The 26,940-nt window shown below is 35.5% G+C and overlaps 2 protein-coding genes across 2 annotated transcripts in view; one reads left to right on the top strand and one right to left on the bottom strand.

Moving 5' to 3' along the window:
• The window catches only part of LOC107705793 (receptor-type tyrosine-protein phosphatase U-like), a 276,526-nt gene extending 273,828 nt beyond the window's left edge, over positions 1-2,698 (bottom strand). Inside the window, exon 1 of the mRNA XM_016509251.1 lies at positions 2,390-2,698. Coding sequence (XP_016364737.1) covers positions 2,390-2,459 — 70 coding nt within the window. The 5' untranslated portion in view covers positions 2,460-2,698. The remainder of the gene's footprint in view (positions 1-2,389) is intronic.
• A 7,975-nt stretch (positions 2,699-10,673) lies between these two features.
• Positions 10,674-26,903, top strand: LOC107705703 (discoidin, CUB and LCCL domain-containing protein 1). The gene is made up of 15 exons (XM_016509121.1): positions 10,674-10,885; positions 13,840-14,061; positions 15,425-15,562; positions 18,678-18,729; positions 18,849-18,921; positions 19,088-19,221; positions 20,332-20,369; positions 20,765-20,944; positions 21,059-21,171; positions 22,147-22,318; positions 22,508-22,594; positions 22,688-22,781; positions 23,830-23,870; positions 23,965-24,072; positions 25,755-26,903. Exons 1-15 carry the CDS (start codon positions 10,786-10,788, stop codon positions 26,165-26,167), a joined length of 1,965 nt encoding a protein of 654 aa, XP_016364607.1. The 5' UTR covers positions 10,674-10,785; the 3' UTR covers positions 26,168-26,903.
• Positions 26,904-26,940: the final 37 nt, after the last annotated feature.

Below are 26,940 nucleotides of genomic sequence, written 5' to 3'. Positions count from 1 at the left end.
TATATATATTACTTTTTTAAATTAATAAATAAATAAAAATACTTTTATATGAGTGGTGATGTGTGCTTTTACACATTTTTGCAAACTATTAAATTCTTTTTAAATGACGTCATCAGCGCATAGAAAGTTCATCCATTCATTACTATCATATTACAAAGTCAAAATAATGATGCACAACTGACAAAAGAGAAGCATGTAGCCTGACAGGGAGGGTGTGAAAAGCTAAAAATGAAGTAGACACTTGGTTACAATGCCTGCATTCATCTCACATCAGGTCACTCATCGCTGCCTTCTGTCAACCAGGCCATGGTAAAACAAAAGTGGGAAAAAACAATGGCGGAAACAGCAGCCAAACACAATAAGAGTGGATTACACTGTGTAAATCAGGCCAAAAACCAACAGAAACTAGGATTAGACCGCAGCTGAAGAACAGAGGGAATGCACAGACCGCAGCAGTAGTTATAGAACCCTACAGCTACTTGACAGCTTGCTAAATGGAAGCCATTTAGTTAACTGAAAATCAATAGCTTCCTCAAACGGATCATGATTGTTTGTTAAGATTCTTGGCCGGATCATGTGACATGTCTCCTACAGCCTGGCTCCGAGGGAGTGGTCCATTATGAGCAATCACACGCGGCACCCTTCAGTTTCCCTGTACCTGCTCTGTCTTCATACAGCCCACTGACAGTGTGGAGGAGGAAGCAGTTCATAATCTCAGTGCGTGTGCGGATCGGGTTATGCCTACGAGGATAATAAAACCTGAAATCAAAAACTGTGGAGAACAGCCAATGCTCCTCATGACGAAAGCAGCTTAAAAACACACTAAATAATGGAAAATAATGTAAATGTATGAATGCAAAAAGGTTCGCTGGTCTCCATGTCTGGTCAGGCTCGGGTCTATTGGTTTGTTTTATATGTGTTCTAAAGGCCATTTAGCTAAACCAGCTGAGCGTCCTGCTTGACCAGGCTGGGGCGCGTGTGCAAAATGCACTTTTGTGCGCTCAAAATATGATCTTTCGCGCGCAGAATTGTGGCAGAAATGTAAGCCCATAGGAGACCAGCATAAACCAGTTATAACCAACAGCAGGTGATTTACATGTATTTTTTTCAGGAGGGAAAACAGTATTAGATGGTAAATATGATTAATTTTAATGTGTACAATTTGCATTTGTATATTTTCTTAATTAAAATTTACCCCAATCTTCACATTACCTTGCAAATAAATAAATAAATAAATAACCAGCCTAAGCTGGTTTGCTTAAGTTGTCTCCTAGCCTGGTCATTAGGCTGGTTTTGAGCACAGACAGCTAAATCAGATGAACATCAGCTTGGTCAGACCCTCTTAAACTAGACAAGACCAGTAAACCAGCTATTTATTCCCTCATTTTTTATACAATAAAAAAAATGACATAAGAGTGGAGCCAAACTCAAGATGGACTTTAAAAAGACAGATTTGTTATTAAATTGATTAAGAAACAGAGATAATAGCATCTAGGACGCTTCGGTGCGTGAACAACTCATAAACAAGCTGTGATCATTCATATAAAAAACTGAATACGAGGGCTTTTATCAGCAATAAAGAGCGCAGTAGGTTACATCACTGTACTTCATACTACTCTGCACATACATTTCACCGTATGACACTTAGCCCTACTAAAACGGCAAAAAATAAATAAATAAAATAAATATATTAAAAATCTTCTGGTGAAAAGTGTACGATGATTATTCCGTGGTTAAATAAATAAATAAATGTTTGTTTTAGGCATATAGCCGAACGCCCACAAAAAGATTCAAATCGAGTGATTTGAATAATCAGAAAAGTTGATTCAGTTTAAAACAAAAAATAACTTAAATGCTGCGGGTGGTTAATTCCCTTTAAAATTAAACTCACTGTAAATCCTTCTGACATGAATTTGATTTTAAAACACCAATTTATGAGCCACCTCGCTGTCTTTATAACACGTCTGGTGCAGCCACAAATGATTCGTTAATTCAACCACTGATTTAAAGCTTCGCAGATGAGGCTGCACTTGTTTACTTTATACCGAACAACTTCCAGACGTGTGCTTTCAATGAAAAATAATATAACAATAATTCAAAGACCCACTCTAAGAATTACGTCAATCTGAGGGAATGTTTAAACAGGAGTCTCGCGCCAAATAACAAACAGCCCGAAACACAATTCATTTTAAGCTTCTGATGGTATCTTTACTGTTTTTATGACAACCGAGACCAAATCTCTCCATTATCAGAAAAGTTAAGCGGCTTCGAAGTGCAACTCAGCCTCCCTTTGCTGTCAAGACAACAAGCTTATGCTTGTCATGTCCTCAAAACACACACAAGTTTGAAAGTGCGCAGTCTCTGTAACTCCAGATAAACGGGACTTTACCTGTTGGTCCCTCTACGCTGTCGGCGTGAATCTGAACAGCCAGGATCAAGAGAAAAGCGCAAGTATTCATTTTATGTTGTTAGTCCAGTTGGGAAAACAAGCCGAAATCATTTCAGGGGGCTCCAGTAGTTTGGATGGTTAAGTTCATCGATTCCCGAAATCCAGCCGAAGCTCAGTTCAGAGTCGCGTGAAGTGATACGGGGGCAGTGCGAGCTGTTCAAACTGACGTCAGGATAAACAGTTCCAAGCGATGTTTCTTTCTCTCCGCGAGCGCACTTTCTGGCGCTCGAGTATGCGTAGTGTGCTTCAAAGTGTGCGAACGACGCCCCCATGCGGGGCTTTCGAGAAGTTGAGCTCTAATCATCCTGGTGTTCTCAGGCTTATACATTATGATTCATCGTAATCTCTTTAGCCCGGCTACTAAAGACAAGCAGCTTCCATAACTGAATGAAATTAATGATGTGATTTATATTGGTTGATAAAATGAGGAAAAAGGCCATACATTCTCTAAAGCACGTTTAGTTCTCAGCCTTTTTTACCCCAAAGCCCCCATTTTACATTGCTGCATCTGAATTTCTGTTTGTTTGTATACGTACGTGTGTGTGTGTGTGTGTGTGTGTGTGTGTGTATGTGTACCTGTTTTCCAATTCTGGTGGGGACTTAAACCTGAATACACACAGACTCATGGGGACTCGTGTCACGGTGGGTACCTAAATTGAGGTCCCCACGGTTAAACAAGCTAATATGAGGTCCCCACGGGTAAACAAGCTAATAAATCACACAGAATTAAGTTTTTTGAAAATCTAAAAATGCACAAAGTTTCCTGTAAGGGGTAGGTTTAGGTGTAGGGTTGGTGTAGGGCAATAGAATATATGATCTGTACAGTAGAAAAACCATTACACCTATGAGAGTCCCCACAAGGATAGCAAACCAGACGTGTGTGTGTGTGTGTGTGTGTGTGTGTGTAACATATGTATGTAACATTTGAGATAGTTGATAAAAATGTTAGTAAATTGTAAGCATTTTATCTTATTTTTTATTATTTCAGTTTAAGATTGTTTTAATGTAACTTTAAATTATATATATATATATATATATATATATAAATAGTTTAATATGAATATTTTAATAATATAATATAATATAATATAAATAGTTAAATATTTTGGTCTCTTTGGAAGTTTACCGAGTCCCTAGATGACAACCACTGCTGATGTTTACAACATAAGATTTGTTTTATAAAACAATATTTCCTTTTCCATGGATATTCAAGCCGCTAAACCAAGCAGACTTACGTGTTGTAGGTTTTCAGTTCTATAACAATAGCCATTATGAGGCCAACAAGCTATAGAGCATCTTATCTACGCAGTCCCACAGGTTGGATGGATTTGTGTTAATCTGTTTAGGCTCCACAAAAGGAAGGACTACCTATTGAGCCATGAATGGAAGCAACAGAGCCAAGTTGGACCTCGGCTGCCCAAGGTCCAGCCATGTCCCACAGCCAGCAGGGATGGCAGGCGGAGATAGCCACATGCTGATCCATTCACGTTTTTCATACCAATTTAATTTCACACAGCAGCAAACAGTGCACCCTTTTTTTCTTTCTATCACAATTAGTCTACCTATTACATATTCACAGCAGGGGATTCCAACTCCAGAGATGTAGATCAAGCAATAAGATGGTCGGCTTTAAAGAAAAGTCAAATAAATTATGCCAGAGAGTAATTTGCAGCAAAGATGCACCTGTTTTGACAATCATATAGATGCATTTACTGTGCGCTTAAACCTCAAATATGGGAAAGTATCCTGCTGGGAATCACCTGCTGTTAAAACTGGTTAGTTAAAGTTACTTGACACAAAATAGCAGATCTTCTTTCTATCAACTCAACTAGCTCACTGAATAAATAAATAGATAGTTCAACCAAAATCTGTTAATACGAAAATATATTTTAGAAAATGTCAATATACAGTGAAAGTCAGTGGGGTCCTTTGTTGTTCTGGACCCCATTGACATGCATTGTATTGACAAAAATGTTGAAACATTCTTCAAATTATCTTCTTTTGTGTTCTGCAGAAGATATTTTTGAAAAATGTTTCAACTTTTTGTTTTGTCTTTACAATGTCAGCGGGGTCCAAAACAATAATGGAAAGTATATTTAAATAATAAAGTATATTTTAATAAAGTATATTTTAGAAAATGTCAATAGTATACAGTGAACATCACTGGGGGCCAATGGTGTTTTAGACCCCCAAAAAATAGACAAAATAATTCTTCAAAATCTTCTTTTGTGTTCTGCAGAAGAAAGTCATACAGGCATGAAACATCGTCAAAAAAATGGAGTAAAAACAATTATTTTTAGGTGAACAACCCCTGTAGTGGAATAGATCATCCAAAAAAAAAAATTGCTGAAAATATACTCACCATCAGGCCATCTGAGATGTAGATGAGTTTGTTTCTTCATCAGAACAGATTTGAAAAAATTTTGCATTACATCACTTGCTCACCAACGGATCCTCCGCAGTGAATGGGTGCCGTCAGAATGAGAGTTTAAACACCTGATAAAAACATCACAATAATCCACAAGTAATCCACACAACTCCAGAGTCAGACCATCAATTAACACCTTGTAAAGTGAAAAGCTGCATGTTTATAAGAAACAAATCAACCATTGAGGTGTTTTGTCTTTTTATCTTCACTTCTGGCCAAATACGAGCCCATCATATATAATAATGCTTCTCTCCTATTCATTAATTTTACCCAAAGTTTGCTTATTTGCATTCTAAATAGTCCCGAACTATGACGATACTGCAGCAGTATCCAAATACATGATCTCTGGGATCTGCCTGGAGCAAAGGCACAAATAACTGTGTAATAGTCACCATCTCCTATATGACCTTGTTCAGTCATTGCCTTGGAGGGCACCGTGCAGCGGTTTATCATTTGTTTCGGTGTCCCATGTGAACGTCAGAATGGGGCCTGTATAGCATTATGAAGGGTGAGACAGGTGCACTTTTCTCCACAAAACCATGTTTGAGTCCCGTTAAGGGAGTCACCAGTACACCCACAAACCTTTTTTCGAGGTAAATGACAAAAGAGTGATGGACTGTGCCGAGTTTTATTCGATTCACGAGAAGTGTGGGAGGATTATGAAGAGCTCCTCTCACGTAAAATAAGATTGTGAGCACGTATGTGTCGTGTATAGGGAAAACTCTTCTAAGAATAATACAGTGTAGGACTGGAAACTGTTTATATGATTAAACACTTGAAGCAAAAAACAAAACAAAAGACGTTGTAAGAGAAAACCGAAGGTTGTGACCTTATACTGAGAGCAGAATGTTCTCTATTTTAAGTACACACTTAAATGAACTGTAATCTGTCTGGGAAACAGATATGTTGGCATTTTAGCAGTCAGACCATATACAACAGGATTGTCACGCCATCTCTTTCAACTGTTTCTTAATGTTTTATGGCCATCTGGTGGTATATATTCAGAATGCATCAAATTATTGAATAAGCTTGACATTTTTATTCCAGAAAACGAAATGGTATCTAGGTATGTAAAGGGCTTTCAATACAAACAAATGTACAGTTTAGCAGTTAAATATTGCTATACAAAATCTAACAATAAATACAAATCTTTTGGGGGCAGGTCTCATTAATACTAGAGACTTAAAAATGCAACATACCAATTTTAGCTAGAAAAAAAAGTATGATTTTGCTTTTCTTACAAATAATTGTGATTTCATAGCATTATTTTTCTTTTTTGTGGCGTTTTAACATAAGCATCACTATAATTGCAAAATATTTTTCCAAAATGTACAAAAATTGTGTATTTCAAATTATTGGAGGTTGTCATGTTTACAATCCAATGATGTCTACAGCGCAGAGGCAAGTAGAGATGTGGGAATCAATTAGAAAATAAAACTCCAAAAATAACCCACTAAATAGCTAATTTTTAAGAAACATGGCAAATTTTAGACAAGATAAGTATACTGTAGCATTTTAATTTTGACTACTTTCAATAAAAATACTTGAATGAGTTTTCTGACTCTAAAAATATACATATGTTTTAATAAACAAATTTTAAAGTAGTTCTTCCTTGCTTAACAGACAGAGAACAATTGAGAACATGTATTGAGATACTGTATATTAATTTTAAATGAATCGAAGACATTCTTTACAGTTTTTCTCAGTCGCTTTGGTGCATTTCTCAGATCAGAAATGAAATTCTCAAAACTACTTGGTCAACCTCCACATCATCTAGTCATTTGTGCACATCATAATAGCAGTTTCTCATTCTTTTGAACAAGTTGCGATTGCTTTGGTACATTCATGCAATTGATTATGTACATTTGTCTGCGGTTTCCTACATTATCAGTTGCTAATGTCATGTTGCTCAAAATGCATTATTTAGTTCTCTGTGCAATAGCTTTTCCCCTCAAAACATCTAGTTATTAGTTCATCGTGTAAGCAATTAAATGCAAAATGGTTGATCTAGTGGTCATAAACTCTCAAGCATATTTTTTACACATTTCTATTAGTCTTTTTGTAAATTTGCCATGAATTGTGCAAGTGAATCTTGACTTTCACTAATGAAGAGAATTTAGATCAACCAATGACAAACCAGTTCTCAGTATAACTCAATGGTGCATCTCATGAACCTTCAAACAATGGATGAACATCCAGGAAACGATCAGGGTCAACAGCCGAGAGGAAGAAGAGGAGTAAGGATGCATGGTGGAAGGGTACAGAGGCAAAACAGAGGAAGAGGCAGAAGAGGCCAAGGACAGCGGCACATATCAGATGAAATAAGGGCCACTATTGTGGACCATGTTGTCAATCATGGCCTTACAATGGCTGAGGCGGGTCAAAGGGTGCAGCCAAATATTGGGAGATCGACCGTATCCTCAATAATTCAAACATTTCGTAGAGAGAACAGGCATGTCAACCAATGTGCAATGTACTGTTATACTGTATACTTGCTGTAATGATTCATAATACAGTGTTCATTTGTATTTTGCAGCATACAGCAAATATATTGCCTATATGTGTATATATATATATATATATATATATATATATACACTGTATATATATTTGTGTGTGTGCACTTTTTTCTGTTTTATGTGCAAAATCATGTATTTTGCATTTCTGCATTTTTCCCCCCAGAGAGCTGCAAGATTACCTCACAGGGGTGGCAGAGGACCCCTTTTCACACCTCAACAGGAGGAGGCTATTTGCACCATGGTCAGAGCAAACAATGCCATTAGACTAAAGGAGATACAGAGTGCCATTATTGAAGACAACAATGTCTTTGAAAACATCCAATCTGTTAGCATCTCAACTATCGACAGGGTGCTGAAAAGACACCACATGAGTATGAAACAGCTGTACCATGTACCATTCGAAAGGAATGATGACAGAGTGAAGGAGCTACAGTACCAGTATGTACAGGTAAAATATCTATGTACATACAGCAACATTTTATAGTGACCTGTACACATTTCCTATGGCTGTAGAAGAAGAAGAAAATACATGCAATATGTATACATTTGAGGTAACTGTATGTTGTCCAAAATGAAAATGGATGTAATTCATGAAAGTATTTTTGTGTGTTTTGGGATACAGCGTATAATGGAATTGGAGTCAAGTGAACCAACTCACAACTTCATATATGTGGACGAGGCTGGCTTCAACCTGACCAAAAGCAGAAGGCGTGGTCGAAATATCATCGGCCACAGAGCTACTGTTGAGTTGCCAGGCCAACAGGGAGGAAATATCACTATGTGTGGTGCTATTTCAAAGATCGGCGTGCTAACTCATATTCATACTCACAGCATCTCCTCACCTTCTTAGAGACCCTCTACAGGACTCTCATCCCTGATGATGAGAGGGGTCCATTCCGAGATGATTTACCAAAGTACATGGTAATTTGTGATAATGTGAGATTCCATCACTCACACGCCATCAGGCAATGGTTTGCGACCCACTATAGGATGCTGATGGAATTCCTCCCACCTTATTCCCCATTCCTTAACCCAATTGAGGAGTTCTACTCAGCATGGAGGTGGAAGGTCTATGATCGCCAGCCACATACTCAGATGACCCTGCTGGCTGCCATGGATGTAGCCTGTGAGGACATCACAGTAGACGCCTGCAGAGGCTGGATAAGACATTCCAAAAGATGTTTTCCACGTTGCTTTGCAAGGGAAAATATTCGTTGTGATGTAGATGAGAATCTGTGGCCCGACAGACTGGCACGTCAGGAGGTGTAGACAATTCCCATACAGTGCTGCATGCAAAAGCAAAGTTCTGCCTAAGGGGTGTTTTCTGTGTTTGCCTTTCTAATTTTGTATTTTCGCCTTTGTACCCATACTACTTTTTCTTTTCTATATCACAATGACGTTGTTGTGTGTGTGTGTGTGTGTGTGTGTGTGTGTCTGTGTTTTTTTGTCAGACCACTAGTAAAAGTGTAACTGTGAATCCTATCCAGTCTCTTTCAATCAATATCCCACATACAGTAATGTGTAAATTTGTACTTTTGAAATGGATATATGGCATACATAAGAAGTGCAGCTTTCTGCATTTCAATACTGTAACTGTCATCCAAAATGTTGCCATAGTTTACATCAGGTAATACTAACAAAGTGCACTGTTATATTGACAACATGACTAAGCATTTTTACTATCTTGTTTGTGAGCAATGACACAACGAATTTTCATTCTGATGGCACTGATATGGTACGAATTGTTTTGAGAAATGCACATACTTTTTTGCAAATATTAATGATGATTTGAGAAATGCGCCAAAGCGACTGAGAAAAACTGTAAAACATATTTTTTGTTCGGCAAAATAAGTCAAACAGATTTGAAATGACATGAGGATGAGTAAATGATGGCAGAATTTAGATTTTAGAGAACTATTCCTTTATGCTGAATAATGTTCTACAATTTTGCATAATGGTCTCCACTTGACTGTTAAGTATGTCGTTTTTTTTTTTTTGCAGATCAGTGAGTTTTGTTTCTCTGATGGTCCAAAACTGTCTCACTGAGTCCAGAAGTCTAAACATTTGAGTCAACTTGTTTAGGACTGCCACATCTGTTATAAATGACACAAAACACACGGCCAAGTACTTAAAACATACTCTCTCCACACACAACATGTATAAAAACATGTTAAATAGAGCTAGAGAACCCACTCATCAAAAGTTTTACTCCTAAAGAAATTAATAGTATGGAGGAGATCGCCTCATAGTGGCCTATGTTGAGATCACACGTGATTTTGCATTCTCTCCACTAGGTGTCGGTGTAAGCTTAAAATTGCTGCCACAGTAACAAATTAATTTTTGAATACTCTTTTAAAAAAGTGGTAGTGACACAGATGAGTTTTTCATCTGGACCAATTACATATGTAGCATTCACTGGACACTAGTGATTGTAAAAAAGACGTCACATGAAATAAAGCACACATCATGTAAGAAATATCGAAAAAATTATGCAATCATAGTCATGCCGATACAAACATATAGCATGTCAAATAGGAACAGAAATAAAACATCTCGACGATATGAGAAAAAGATTTAAATGCATTACCATCACAAGTTTCTATAGTCAACTCAGTTATCTCTGTGTCAGTAATATATTGTCCTGAAAAGGGCACCATAAGTCAATTATTTAAAAAAATAATAATAATGATAATATAAAAAAAAAAAAATAATATATATATATATATTATACTGTTATAAAATATTATAACAGTAAATGGGAAGAACTTGGCTCAGGTGTAATACTGTCGGCGAGACGTCTATAAACAAACTATTAACACTGCTGTGAATGCGACTGCTGTTCAGACGGGTTTTCTGAACCGGTTCATTAAAAAGATCCGACTCAAAAGAACTATACGCCCACGCTTGTGTGTGTTTTATTTTTATTTTATTTGTTTATTTATTTTTATTTTTACTTTTTTTTGTAATAGCAGCGTCTAATGTAAGTCCTTTTGAACGAAAACTGTTGTCATTCACACCAATAAATTTTAGTGCATTGATGTAATGACCATGCAAGTGTTGTGTTTTAACTTTCTAATTACATTGTTTGTACGGTTGAACCCTCTATAATTCATTATCTTGGGGAAAAGTTAGAGGGGGACATCTTCACTTTACACAAATCAAAGTACTGAAACAGGAATTGTTGTAAATAAGTTGACTAGCACGTCCTGAAGCCAATAAGAGGAGAGTACATTAACTCATGCCCAGTCGGGGATGGGCTACTTTGCTGCGTCTTAACTTGGATGAGAAGCGTGAGAGGAGAGAGTCTGTAGATTGATTACGACATGAACTAAAACTCATGGCGTAAACTCTGAACGCTAGAGTCAGCAAGGGATATCCCGAAGGAAACCATGCACACTAGATATGGAGCTCTTTGGGATACTATGGAATTCTGTCGGGTTTGGCTTATTTTCAGCATCGAAACCCTGGTGTTGGTATGCGGTCAAAAGGGTAAGATTGCGCCTACTTACACGTGTGTGTGTGCATATACATAAATATATGCGTAATATGTAATATTACGTAAAAATACGTAAATATACACACATATATATATATACAAATTTATAAATTAAAAAAAAATATATCACTTATTAGATAGATAGATAGATAGATGAAATAGATTCAATGAAATAACAAAAAATGGATGGGATTTATCATAAAATGTTAAACAAATCAAAACTCTTATATTTTAAATTATTTTAAGTAACCACCCTTTAAATTTTTTTAAATTGGAACTAACTTTAACGGGGATGCTAAGTTCTGAGGAATTCCCATATATGCTGGGCACTGGTTAGCTGTTTTTCCTGCACTCTCTGGTCACCTTAAAGTATTTTAACTTTAATTTATTATAATTTTCCCTTGACTGCATTCTCTAAAAATGATTTTTAGACATATAGACAAAGTACAAAGTGTTTATAACCATGTTTGCCCTTATAAGACCACCAGTACTGCTGCACTGAATGATATCCTCCTGTTTTGCCTGTGTTTAGAGAGTGAGTTAGGAAGAATGAATTTGTTTATAGTATTTCTCAATTTGTGTGGGGTCAGCATGAATCACTAGCCAGATTCACAGACTGTGAGGACTACGGAAAATGTTTTCCAGTCAAACGTCCACCCCCAGGACTCAACATGTACAATACCAGATTAGCCAGAGGGGAAGCTGACTGTTTTTTGGGATGTTATTGTATTAGAATGGGAGCTGACATGTTTTTGAGATCACGCTATATCGTATTGTTTCCGAGCTTTAGAAGATCTAGAGAGTGTCCAGGATTTTCCAGAACATAAAAGAACAGGAAAAAACAGCTTGTCCCCAAATATTTTTGAGTTTACAGTTGTAATATGATTGACGTAGGGGAATTGTGATGTGACAATCTAAACAGCCGAACATCCTGTCTGCCATGGGCTCAGGCCTGCAGGGACGTGCCTGCAAATCTCCTGACGAGAAAATAAAATTACACACTGCCTGATAGTGTAGCGCTGATGATGGATTGGTATCATAGTAGCTCAGCTGTAAGGAATGTTATATTCTGTGTCAGCAAGTGTCTTAATTATACCCAGCATCCTCACGCGCGGCATGTTTTAAACACCTTGCTGTGAACTCAACTTGCAGACATCGCACAGATGTCATCACAGTGTCTGCCTGCTGTTAAATAATATATCAAATTTGCCTCAGGGTGTGCTTCTTGAGGAGTTCATTGTGAATTTTATGCTGTGGTTACAAAAGAAACTGGCCTTGTTAAGCTGGAGCCAACCATTGTGTCTAGTTTCTGCACACCAGCACATTATTGTTTCCACACAGGTTTTTCTAAACACTCACCCTGCCTGCCATTGGTCAAAAAAACACATAGCCACACCCCAAAACCACGTAATTGGTGGAGCCAGTGTTGCTAGGCTGGACAGGTCAAGATCAAACAAATAGCAATGTTTTTATAGCACCACAAAGCCACAGTATTTACGCTTTTCAGGGCAAGTTAAAAAATGGCATCTAGTTGTTTTGGAAAAACTACACACTTTTTTAAATATTAAAACGTCTCTTTTTCACGATTTATGGATGGAAACCATGTTGTTATGCATCTTTTAAAATAATTTATATACGTCTCTTACTATTGTATTTTTTTGTTTTGTATTAACATCTTGTATGTCAGTGCTGCCTTTTGGGCATATTTCAAATTGATTTAATAATATATTCTGTTATTATTTGATCTCCAAACTTTATTGCCTTTATTAAACCAAACAGATTACACACAAGATAACACACTCTCATGGCAATAACTATTTGACGTTTTGGCGAATTGGTGAAAATTTTTTATGAATTGTACAATCTGTTTATGCCTCACTGTTTTGGAGTGGGGTTTGTTTTGTTTTGTTTTGTTTTGTTTTCTAAACATTGTATGCTTCCATACAATTTATATAGTAAAAGTTCATATGAAATCACCACCTCATAAAATACATACAATTTCTCATAAAACTGGGTTGAGATAACGATAATTTGCAATAAACGCCACCAGCTTCACCCACAAACCTTAGTTGGGGTTAAATACTGACTGAAATATATAAAGACATTTGTAGATAAAATCGCCCTCACCCAAATCAAACATTCAACTCTTTGACCACACTGAGTCATGCAGTGAATTGCTTGAACATTGCCAGTTAACAGCCTGACCACAAAATGGTGTTTGTTTTCTTACACAATGATTAAGTTCATAGCAACAAGAGGTTCGGTAGATTTAGAGATAAATTGTGTCTAAAGCAGAAAGAAGGGGACCACAGAAGCTTTAAACCCCGATGATTCAGAGCTGACTGAGAAATTAGGAATGAGAGACGGACGATGGACTGATGGACCGATCCAGTTCATCACACAGGGACCAAGAGATTCAAAAACGTTAGATAAATTTGGCCATTCATATTGACTCTGGGTTTTAGTGGAATTCCAAACTAGTTGCCAATCGTTTTGTTGTGGCGATGATGTCATGTTTATGAACTTGGTAGAGCATGTCTGTGGAAGCTACCGTATAGCACAACATTGCCATCAAGTCAACCCTACAGCAATTACGGCTTTAATTAACACCAGTTATGGAAAGCCCCTCAAGTGTGACTAATACTGACAAAATTGGCAAGCCCCCTTACACACAAGCTTTTGCAATCCACTCTTCAATACTCAGCCAACGACCTGCCAATACCCACAATGCTCATACTAAATGCACTCAGTCTCGTTTTCCCATGGGCTAGAAACATGCCAAGAGAGAAACTAGTTAGCACATTTGATGATTAATGGAAGTTAAATGAGAGATAAAATGTCTGGTTTAATTATATGTGGAAACAGACCACAAAATTAGAACTTTAACCTTTTTTAACTCCTTCCACATTAATAACAATGTGATCTTCCCTCTATCTTTTCTCTTTAGGCAATGGATGTGGACACACAGTCCTCAGTCCCACCAGTGGCACACTGACCTCGCTGAACTTCCCGGGAACCTACCCTAACCACACCCAGTGTGAATGGATCCTAAGGGTACCGAAGGGCCAGACGCTGCTCTTGACCTTTGGGGACTTTGACTTGGAGAAAAGCCAAGACTGCATATCTGGCTCTCTTACCATCACAGACACCAGTGGAGCCATTAGAGTGGGTATGACCCTCTTCACACAGACGTTATGGAATGACAGACTAGCCCAGTGTTATGTATGCACTAGTAACACCACAAAGAAAAGTGTTCCTTCAGGATTACCTCTCTCATCTGCTATGGAATGAATTTCATATAAATATGAAATATTTAAAAATTATAGATAAAAAAATTAATAAAAGAATATAATGAAATATAAATTAAACCATTAAATAATCCATTTAGGATTTACTTTCTCATATGATATGGATATCATATAAACTACATTAAATATTTTAAATGATAAAAAAATTATAATGAAAGATTTCATATAACAACATTATTAAATATACATTAAATAACTTATATAAAATACCCATCTAGGATTTACTTTCTCGTATGCTGTGGGATATCATGTGAATTATATGAAATGTTTAAAATAATATATTAAAAAATAAATAGTAGAACTAAATATAATTTAATATAATAATATACTTGCATATAAATTAAATATTTGATATTTCATACCTTTCCAGGATTTACTTTTCATATGCTATGGATACCATATTTAAAAGTTATATTTTAAATTATACATTAAATAATATAATTAAATATAACAATATAATTAAATATAAATTAAACAACTTATTTAATACCTGTCAAGGATTTACTTTATCATATGCTATGGATATCATATTTAAAAATTATATATAAAATTACACATGAAATAATAAAATATAATAATATAGTTAAATATGATTGAATATGATTATATAATTATATAGAAATTAAACAACTGATATTAAATATACATCTAGGTCTCACTTTCTTACATGCTACAGCTATCATATAAATCATATTATATTTTTAAAATAATTTAATATTTTATTTAAAATTTAAAGAATAATATAATTAAATCTTAATTATAGTCTTAAGGCAAAGCAACAACCAGAATTGTAATTCCTTTTCCTCAATTTATTGAGATTAGACAGACTGACTTCAGTTTTTGAATCGGAGTGGTAAGAAATCCTTCCTTGAATCATGCCTGACCTCAAAAGACACAAAATTAGTATCAAACTTACTTACATTACAGTTATTTACAGCTACCTTCAACTCTAATTTTATAGCCACCTCATTTGCAGTATATTGTTACTGAGAAATTCCAGAGATCCAACCTCACGCTGCTCTTTAGCTCCCCAATCACGTGACCACAGCATGACTGCAGCTTGCATGCTGCATTCCACTCTGCTGTAGCATGACGGTTGTGTGGTCACATAAGTGTGCAGGAACAGCCTTTTATGGCAGTGAAGGTGTGCAGGATTGTGTGTTGAATCTAAAAATGCATTAAATCTACTGTGCTTGTTTGTATCATGTGGTCTGTGCTTCCCAGGTCCTCTGTGTGGGCAGCTGTCCACCACAAACAGGAATATATCTGTGAGTACTAATGAAGTCTTGGTGCGTTTCATCTCCGGCACTCACCGTTCAGGACGGGGCTTCGTCATGTCCTATTCAACCAATCAGCACTCAGGTAACAGCTTGTATGTCCTGCACACTTCCCACTCCATTCCATGCACCTATAAACAGTAGACCAAAAAGGAATCCACAAATCCATCAACAAAATAAGAGCTTATGGCATGTGGCCCCATGGATCTTCCTCCTCTGAGCGAGTTGTATATGATCAGAGTAAACACACCAGGGACTGTTTGTTCTCTAACTGTACAGCTTACTCAGTAAACAGCACTTCAGCTGACTCTTGAGAGTGGGAGCAGTTCCCATCCTAATCTCAATTACCGTTTATTCTCGTTTCCAACATCACATGTGAACCGGAGGTCGCGCACAGATCGTTAAATAAACATCCTTAATTGTGTCACACTAGATTACAGTAAAGTAAAGGGCCAACCTTTACTTATTACTGTATATTAGGTATAATCAGGGTTATTATCATTAACTTATTTTTTTTTTTTATAGAAATAAGATAAATAAATTGTAAATATTAGGTGAAAAAAGTTGACGTATTAAAATTACTATATATAAAATACCCATCTAGGATTAACTTTATCGTATGCTATGGGAAATCATGTGAATTATATGAAATATTTAAAATGATATTAAAAAATAAATAGTAGAACTAAATATAATTTAATATAATAATACACTTACATATAAATTAAATATTTGATATTTAATACCTTTCCAGGATTTACTTTTCATATGCTATGGATACCATATTTTAAATTATAATTAAAATTATACATTAAATAATGTAATTAAATATAATAATATAGTTAAATATAAATTAAACAAGTGTTATTTAATACCTGTCAAGGATTTACTTTATCATATGCTATGGTTATCATATTTAAAATTATATTTAAAAATTATATATAAACTTACACATTAAATAATAAAATTAAATATAATAATATAATTAAATATGATTGAATATGATGATATAATTATATAGAAATTAAACAACTGATATTAAATATACATCTAGGTCTCGCTTTCTTACATGCTACAGCTATCATATAAATTATATTACATTTTCAAAATAATTTAATATTTTATTTAAAATATTTAACCATTTAATATTTAATAAATAATTTAATCAAATAAAATTTAAAGGGGCCATATGATGCGATTTCAATTTTTCCTTTCTCTTTGAAGCGTTACAAGCTATTGCACATGTCTACGTCACGATGTGGGAAGATTTGCATAACGCCGCCACGCAAAGAAAGAAGTGTAACTTTTTTTTCTCGCTGTAGTATTCTTGCCGCCGCCGCCATGCCGTGGAGACGCTGTGTTTCATTGTGAATGTCTCGTCGCCTCCGGCCGGACAGGGCATCACAGTATGGTGAGGGGCGTAACATTGCAGTCACACGCTTGAGGTATTCGGCCAATCACAACGTACTGGATAGCTGGCCAATCAGAGCACACCTCGCTTTTCAGACTGATGAGCTTTGTAAAAATCGACGCGTTTCAGAAAGGTGGGGCATAGAGGAGAAACAATAATGTACAGTATGTGGAAAATAATGTGTTTTTTTAACCATAAACCGCATAAACACATTTCATTACACCAAATACATAAAATAATGTTATTTTTAGCAGCATCATATGACCCCTTTAATAGAATAATATAATTAAATCTTAATTAATTGTTAATTGAAATAAGATAAATAAATTATAAATATTAGGTGAAAAAAGTTGACGTATTAAAATTACTAACTGAAAAACTAAAACTGAACTAAAACGAATGCAAAAAAACCACAATATTTCAACAAACAAAAAATTCAACTTTAATAAAAACAAAAAAAATTTAATAAAAAATTTAGATCAAATCAAATTCAAAATCTGAATAAAAACTTTAATAGTATATAAATAATAATACATTAACACTATAATTATATTATATTTTATGGTGGAACCAAGGCCCAGTATGTAGATTAAACTACAGAGGACCTTAATGGGCTGGCCTTGGAGGTAGGGATTTTAAAATGTGTGTTAGGGTGACCGACTGGAATGCAGCTCTCCTCCTTGGCTGAGTTTCAGAGTGTTTGCTTTGTAAGCAGGGCAGCAGACTGCCGCTCCTGGCCTGAATAAGGAGAGGCCCCTGTGCTTGGGCACACACTGAAGTAGATGGAATGCTGTATGCTCACTCCTCCTGCATTGACAAGCACAGCATGACAGCTTAACCATCACCTGACCACACAGTAGAAGCAACTCATGGCAGTTCCTGACTGGCTAACATGCATAATTTAAGAATAATTTAATTTAAGAGGAATTCTTGTTTTTAACTCCCATACGGCAAATCTTCTCTTGGCTTTGTATGCAAAAACACAGTAATTAATTGAAATATCTATAATTTAGTAAACTACTATATATATATATATATATATATAATATTTAGCAAGTAAGAATTTTAATGTTTAAGAAAAACTTTCGGTTTTTTTCAAAAATACAGTAAAAACTGTAATACTGTGAAATTTTATTACAATTTAAAAGAACTGTTTTAAAATGTAATTTATTTCTGTGATGGAAAAGCTGGATTTTCAGCAGCTATTACTCCAGTCTTCAGTGTCACATGATCCTACAGAAATCATTCTAATATGCTGATTTGGTGCTCAAGAAACATTTCTTATTATTATCAATGTTGAAAACAGTTGTGCTGCTAAATATTTTGGTGGAAACCATTTCTTAAAATGTAAAAGACTTTACTGTCAATTTTGATCAATGTAATGCATCCTTGCTAAATAAAAGTATTTATTTAAAAAATATATCTTACTTACAATTCTATAAGCATGTAGTGAACTAAAAGTTAAACGCTTTAACTTTCTGGAAAATGTCCCTTGAGGTCAATGTTCTGTCAAAAGTTCTCACTTTGCTCCAGAGTTAACAGGAGTGGTTCATATGTTCCTTCCTTTCCTGTGTATCAAGTTGTTTATGTAAAGTCCAATTCCTAGACAACTGTGCTATGTACCAAATGCTGCCCTTCTTCCTGTGATTATACACTGATACATCAGTTTCGTAAGACACAGTTATGTCAAGTCAGTTTGGGAAGTGTAGACGACACAAAGCCAGTGTATTGAGCACAGGTTCTGGACTGTAACTGCGCCATTCATGTCAATGCTATTTCTATCCCATAGAGCTCATTTCATGTCTGCATCGAGGAACACATTTCTCCTCTCAACAGATTAGGTAAAAAGAAATCTTCAACAATGACCTGACATTAAAGCAAAATAACAATTTTTTTTACTCTGAATCTCGTAGGATACAGATTTATGTTTTTCTGAATCCTGGACTCACTTGTGTTGCAGTGCATTCTGTCCTGCAGGCTGCAAAGGCGTCACTGGAGAAATCTGGGGCTGGCATGGCCAAGGATACCGGGATGTAAGCTGGGATATTATCTGTGTGCAATAGTGGGATTATTAGTCATGGCATTTGAATTTACTACCATATATGTATGTTTGTAAAAGCTTACAACAGGCACTTTTGATAAAAGGAGTGTAATTTTAAGTGACGTAACATTTTAATGTGCATGTTTATGTTTTTCTAGACCTCTGTATTATGCAAAGCTGCGATCCATGCGGGCGTAATTTCAGACAGTTTGGGAGGCATGATCAACGTGTCTCTGCAGAGAGGCATTACCTTGTATGAGTCCAACTTTGCTAATGGAGTTCTGTCAAAAACGTGAGTGTGTGGCATGTTGTGCAAGTTGGTCACACTTTAGTTTGGGGACCAAACTAAACTAAATCTTCGTCTCAATTAACTCCTAATGTGCTGCTTAATTTGCTAATTTTAGGTATAGTATAGGATTAAGGGATCTAAAATGAGGTCATACAAAATAAGGCATTAATATGTGCTTTAGAAGTACTAATAAGCAGCCAATATGCTAGTAATATGCATGCTAAAAAGTAACTAGTTAATAGTGTCAGCTATATAGACACCCAGTGGTGAGGATGCAGCATTACACAAAAGCAAAGGTTTTCAATTATTGAAAACTATTTTTAAACTATACAGTTACTGATGTAATTGTAGAAATACCGTATTGTCCCGAATATAAGACGATATTTTTTTCTTGGAAATACATCTGAAAAAACGCGGTCGTCTTATATTCAGGGTCTAGACTTTGACATGTCAATTCTGTTCACCTCCTCCCACACTGAAGAAGTGTTATAGGCCACCACCGTCAGCTCCCTGTCACACTCTATGCATGGAAGAGAACAGAACTTGCTCAAACAAGTAAAAATGATACTTTCTCACACCTCAGATAAACATTGTAATTGTTAGTTTTCAGTTGTTAGTGTTTATCTTCTAGCAATGTATAATTACAAATAGGCACTAACAGCACGTTTAAGGTGTGAGTACCATGTAGCAGGTGTAACCGTGTGTTAGATAAACTGTAATTTATTCCTTACCACTGACACACACTCAATCCTGGTATTAGGCATTTGCAGTTTAAAAAATAATTTTACAAATAAATTAATTCAGTGCAAAGCCATAATTCAAGTCTATCAGTCTGTCAAAAATAAATGTTACTAGATTAAATTAGCAACGAATTCAAATAATATTAGGAATAACTACAGGGAAATAAATTAATACCTCTGTGGAAGACAAGCCGTTTATCTGACAAGGAACCACTGTAAAAAAAAAAAAGATATATTAGATTATTTAAAATATGTAATACATTTAAAATTGTGTTTATATATATATATATATATATATATATATATATATAAACACAATTTTAAATGTATTACATATTTTAAATAATCTAATATATCTTTTTTTTTTTTACAGTGGTTCCTTGTCAGATAAACGGCTTGTCTTCCACAGAGGTATTAATTTATTTCCCTGTAGTTATTCCTAATATTATTTGAATTCGTTGCTAATTTAATCTAGTAACATTTATTTTTGACAGACTGATAGACTTGAATTATGGCTTTGCACTGAATTAATTTATTTGTAAAATTATTTTTTAAACTGCAAATGCCTAATACCAGGATTGAGTGTGTGTCAGTGGTAAGGAATAAATTACAGTTTATCTAACACACGGTTACACCTGCTACATGGTACTCACACCTTAAACGTGCTGTTAGTGCCTATTTGTAATTATACATTGCTAGAAGATAAACACTAACAACTGAAAACTAACAATTACAATGTTTATCTGAGGTGTGAGAAAGTATCATTTTTACTTGTTTGAGCAAGTTCTGTTCTCTTCCATGCATAGAGTGTGACAGGGAGCTGACGGTGGTGGCCTATAACACTTCTTCAGTGTGGGAGGAGGTGAACAGATTAGGTCAGAGGGTCTCCTGGTCTCCGGGACATGAGGGATCTCAGTGGGCTGCGAGCTCTGGGGATCAGCAACCGTGGATGGAGATTGAGCTGTGGAACAGGAGTAGTGTCACAGGTCAGAGGTCAACCACTAATAATCATTGTGCAAACCTCTGCTGAGCTATTACAGCAATAGTAAATGTTACAGAAGCACAATAAGAAAAAATCTAATGTTCACATCTGCTTTCAGGCATCATAACAAAGGGTACGCCGCATTACTACATCGAATCTTACACCCTCATGTTCAGCAAAGACCGCAAGAACTGGAAAGTCTACAAAGCAACATCCAGCAAAGATAAGAAGGTACGTAATGCTGCATCAGTAAAAGTTTCAACACGATTACAGTGTTAATAGATTTACATAGGATAGGCAAATGAATAAACAGCGCAAATGGGCACAGCAACACATTCTTTGTGAACAGACCCTAATTTTATATACATTACTAGATATTTATTTTATAATATAAATAACTCGGCCCTGCATCCTATTAGCTGAATGAGTTCCATCATGTTTCTTACTAATTTTGGGGTGCCGATTTCAAAAGCAGTGCCTGTTTTGCTCTAGCATGTCACACTTGCTCACAAAATATGTGCATTTTGTAGCATTTCTGCTTTTAACAAACATTTATAAGGTGAAGTCTTGTATTATTCCTTAATCACTAGAAAAACAACCATAAAGACATGATTCCTATCTTCCTCTGAGCCGGGTTACAATTATTTGTTCAATTCTTAGCAGATTTTTTTTACATGAATGAATGATTCTGAAGACATTATTTTATGCCAAATCTTGATTTCAGGGTCAGAATTATGGCAGTGACAGATGAAAAATCAAACATGACCCAGATGTTTTCTGCTACATTTGTGGGTGTTTTACTACATCCAAACAGTGGATTCATCCAAACAGACTTTGTGAAGAAAAGAAAAAAAACCTCGTGTTTATGTAAAGTTCATTCACATTAAATTGAGTATTTGAACATTTTTTGCCACTGCTTTTTTTTATTTTTTATACAAATTGATACAAATGATGCAGATTGTTAAATTATACTTTTTGAATCATTAAAATGGAAATGTTTGACAATTGACTTATTTTGATTAGTGCATTAAAGCGGATTCATACATATAATTAGAAAAATCATCATTCTTATTTTATGAAAAATAAAACTGATTTTTTTAAACTCCTAAAATTAGGTAATATTAGGCCTTTTTTGCAAATCATCAGATTTTTTTCAGTATGCAATTTTTCATTTTCATATTAACTTTTTTTTAATCTTTTTTAAAGGTGTTTGAGGCCCATTCTGATGGTCATGTGACGGTACTCAACAGTCTGATTCCTTCAGTAGTTGCACGCTACCTCCTCGTGAAACCCCAGAAGTGGCATATCAGGGCCTCTGCGCAGGTTCAAGTGCTGGGCTGCCCTTCTGCCCCCCTCAGACCCCGTTCCCACGGAGATGGTGAGGGTCCGCCTCAGAATCTCTTTTAAGTTCCCTTATGCCACATAAATTTCAGTTTAAACATTTTTATAGTACATATTGACAATAAAAGACCAGTGTATTGGTCAAATTCCAAGCGCACTATGGTAAATCTTGTAAGAGTTAATTGAACTCTTGTCTTTTAAACCTGCGATGAATTCTCTCCATCAGAATTGAATACTGGGAAAGCAGTTGTCACAGAGAATGTGCCTCTAGACACGCTGCCCACTGAGGGTCCTGTCATCACAAGAAGCTCAGGTGAGGTGAATTTTGTAAGGTAATCCACTAATATGATTGCTCATAGTGGATTTGTTTCTAAAGGCTAAATCTTTTATTATGATTTCCATACAGGCCCCAGCCAAGCAGTGATATTAGTGGCAGGCATGGTTTTGGGAGCTGCTCTGTGTGTGGGTTGCCTTCTAGCTGGGCTTATTTGGTGGAGAAGGTAACACACTAATTGTTCCTTATAAAGAATTACTTGATTTATTCTTATTTTTGATTTAAAGATTTATTTTTGGCATTTTGCCCTTATTAAGATAGGATAGTGTAGAGTAGACAAGAAGCAAAGTGAGAGAGATTGGCTAAGGTCCTCGAACCGGGATTCGAACTTGGGACGCCCGCAACGCAACAGTGTTATATGTCAGCACACTGCACACTAGGCTATCAGTGCCGACAACTTCTTATTATATTTCTATTAAAACCAAAACCAAAAAGTGCGGAGATGTAACCAAAAACAGTACCGTTACAGGTTGTCACAGCAGCCTTTAAGAATTTTACATCAGAATATTTGTAGTTTTAGTCTCTAATTTTTTCGACATCACAGTAATTGAGGTATTTTACAGGGCTCAAATAAAGCAAACAATTTGATGGTCCTAAAAATAGCTATGTTTTCATTAAGGAAAATCAAAGGGAGGGTTTATGTACTATACCATAAATATGATTGGTCAAATAATTCAGGCAAGGTGTTTAAATGCTGTGAATTGTAATATTTTTGATACATATCTAAAACATAAAATATGCACGAGTTGGAAATGTATGATTCTGTTCCATAATTATTCTATAAGAAAATGTTTTGCAAGATGTTATATTAAATGTTATTTTACCTTAACCTGTGGTTTGCAAAAAAAATGTTTACGTTTTTTTTATTTTAATTAAATGTTGTATCATTTGTTATGCACTATTGTATTAATGCTATACTCAGTAATTTGGCATATGCTTTTGTATAATTTTCCTTCATTTATAATCATTTTTTTAATGATATAATATTAATATTACATAATATCAATGTTATATCCCCATGTAATATTTGGGTTAATTTAATTTTAACTTAATACAATCGTTATTTTAATTTGGAATTTTTATTATACAGTATATGTTTTTCCTTTTTAAAATAAAAAAAATTTATTGAATAGAAAATCTAAATGTATTTTTGCCACACTTTTTATTTTGGGGCCTGTACATATTCTTGACATTTACCCATGTTTGTATTTCAGAAAAAGAAACGCACAAATAAAGAAATGTTGCGTTGACCAAGGTAACATTTTGCACTGTCTCTCTAGTACAGTTTTTCCTGTGTCCTCAGTGTGTTGTTGGTATTTCCTGACTGACTTTCATTGTCTCTGCTTAAGGCTGTCAGGGTTTCCACGGGAAGAAGCTTCCATGCACAAACCCCGAGCTTGTATCTTACCCTCTGGTTCGGAACATCCACGATGCTCTTCCCAACCCTCCTCACAATGGTAAGACATCCACAGGGCTTTTCAACCCAGTATAGCAATGAATACCGAAATTCATGAAGGAATGTTTGAAACGACAAACGAGACAAGGCAGTGTTTGTCGAGAGGACGCCGCTGGGTACAACAGTTCTCAGAATCAGATCAACAGCCCTCAGACATCGCAGTAATATATAGCAGTGAATAAGAGGGTTAATGTGGCTCAAACAGCAGGACGGAAACAGAGAGAAAGCCAAGTAGTCATTCTGACCCCTTTGTTCGCTCGCCCCACTCTGTGTGCTTTTGCTCAGCTGAGCTGCCAGTGCAACTCAGAAGAGACATGACAAGCAAACGGCTTTCATTCTGAGCTCATTCCTCCCCAACAGTTGCTCAGTGGCAGCATAAACATGTCTTTCTTTCGTCGGCGGTGCTTCCCTGAAAGGCTTCTTTAATTGGAGCCCAAATTAGGGGCATTCAAGCCAGAAGAACACCCTCCTCACCACCCACTGGCCAACAGACCCTTCAGTAAGGGGTTCTGGGACGAGGAGGACAGAGGGTCAGTGGTCAGGACAATCAGAGTCCTTTCTAAAGTCGCTTCAGTCTTAGTCTTAGCATTCCTGCTGAGTGAGTGAAGGGCTGAGAGAAGGAGAGAGGGGGAAACGTGGGGCCCCTTTTATAGCCCAGAACTACTGTTGGACAGTGGAGGTGCAGTGGGGGTGAGCAGTGGGATCATGTGGGAATGCAATAATGCCTAATATGAGTTGGCCAAGGCAAAAGACAGTTCTCTGGGGATGAAGTCCAATCTAAGGGAGGGTTTATTCACTATAACATGAATCTGATTGGTCAATAATTGAGGTGTTTAAAGACTAATTAATAATTAATAACAAATATTTTTTCTTTAATATTATATTTTTAAACATATGTAAGCATTAGATTTACAAAAGTTAGACATTTCTGAATCTATTTAATTACATTTTGTAATGAAAGAAAATGTTATGTTGTTACAATGAATGTTATTTTTCCTTAATCAGGGGTTTGCAGAAATTATTTTATTTCATAATATTTTATTTTATTTGTTTATATTTTGATTAATATCAAAATAATAATAATAAATATTATTATAAATAATATATATATATATATATATATATATAATATATATATATATATATATATTTGTTAAGTATTAATGCAATGATCTATAATTGGACAGTTTTTTAAATATAATTTCATTTAAAATATTACATTTTTAATAAAAAAATGTTAGCTGTCATTGTCTTTATATTAAAATAAATTAAATATTTATATTCATATTTATATCAATAAAATTACATTTTAATTAGTTTTGTTATTAAAGTGATAATTGGAAATTATTTGTAATAATTCATTATTCGTATGTTAGCTGTTATCTTGTAGAATTGGGTGTCTTAACTTGAAATTTAATTTAAATTCTCAATTCAGGTTAATAAAAATACCTAAAAATAAAAAATGTGTACAATAAAAATACTCAATGTGCAGGGGCTGTGTACAAAAAAAACTAACCATTGAATGTTTTAATCATTAATTTTTTATTTTTTTATTTTTTTTAAAGAGTGTATATAATAAATTAACTTAAAACTATTTAGGTTGTACATGTCCAGATCACTAAAAAGGTTGGGAATGCCTATATTAGTTTTCATATTTCTATAACATTTCTCCATTGTTCCCAGATTATGCTGAGCCTGATGTAGTAGCAGGTGGGCAGATGATGGGACACACATTCCGACCCCCACTGGAAGAGGGCTACACCGTCCCCTTCTCCCTCAACCACTACGACACCCCTGGACAGCTTCCCGAATATGCCCACCCCCTGCCTCCCGAACCAGAATATGCAACACCTTTCAGCGAAATGTCCACAGACTCAACACTGGACAGCCGACAGAATCTACCTGTGTGTCGATCCACACAGGCTGCGAGAGCAGAGCTGAGCCAACAACAATATGACTGCCCCGCACACAGAGTGATCTCAAACGGGTACTGTACTCCAGTCTCACATGGTACTAGCCAACATAAGGCTAGTGTGATCTACTTTGAGCCCCAGACAGTAGAACCACTATTGCATACCTACCATGAACCACTTTGAGCCAACATGGCATCTCCTACTGAAGCCAGTTTGTGACGTTTGTGCTGTTATACTGCTGTTTATAATGTAACCTAATGACTTATGCTGTGTTAGATAGCATCAGGGATCAGCATGTAACAGGAAATGATTATTTGGGTGGTTACAAAAATGTAGGATATAGGAGAAGTGCTTTTATAAGGACAGCTGCATTGTTCAGATAACCACTGAACCTGTATGTGAATATTTTTTATTTAATATAAATGTGGGTGTATTTTATATCTGTATCTAATCAGAATATACTCCAAGAGGATTTGTGTCTGTGATTTGAAACGACTAGTATTCAAAAACATTTTACATTTTTTATAGTTATATAATAAACTCGTGACATTTTTCATACCACATCTCAAGTGTTGATACAACACCCCTCTGTTGTTTTGCGTATTATAAATCTAATTTAAAAGCATATTAAAAAATCTCGCTCTCTGTCTACACACACACAAAGACATGCAATCTTCAGAGGTTTTTGAGAAATTCTTCCTTTTTTTTTTTTTTTTTTTAAATAAACCCCGCCCTGTTACATAACCCCACTTCCGTTTCATATGAACTTGTAAGACAACACAAATCGAATCAACACTGGATCGTCCGACTCCTACCACATTCAAATAGGAAATCTTTCTATGGAAACCAACAGGTACAGGTCTTAAATGTAAAACTTAAAGAATTGTGTATTTAACTCATTCTTTAACTCATTTAACTTTAACTCATTTCTTTAACTTAAACATGTAATTGAACTG

This window comes from Sinocyclocheilus rhinocerous, unplaced genomic scaffold (genome assembly GCF_001515625.1).
Source record: "Sinocyclocheilus rhinocerous isolate Xijiao unplaced genomic scaffold, SAMN03320098_v1.1 scaffold222, whole genome shotgun sequence".
NCBI lineage: Eukaryota > Metazoa > Chordata > Actinopteri > Cypriniformes > Cyprinidae > Sinocyclocheilus > Sinocyclocheilus rhinocerous.
The sequence above is the reverse complement of the archived record's forward strand: the minus strand, read 5'-3'. Positions and strand labels throughout refer to the sequence as shown.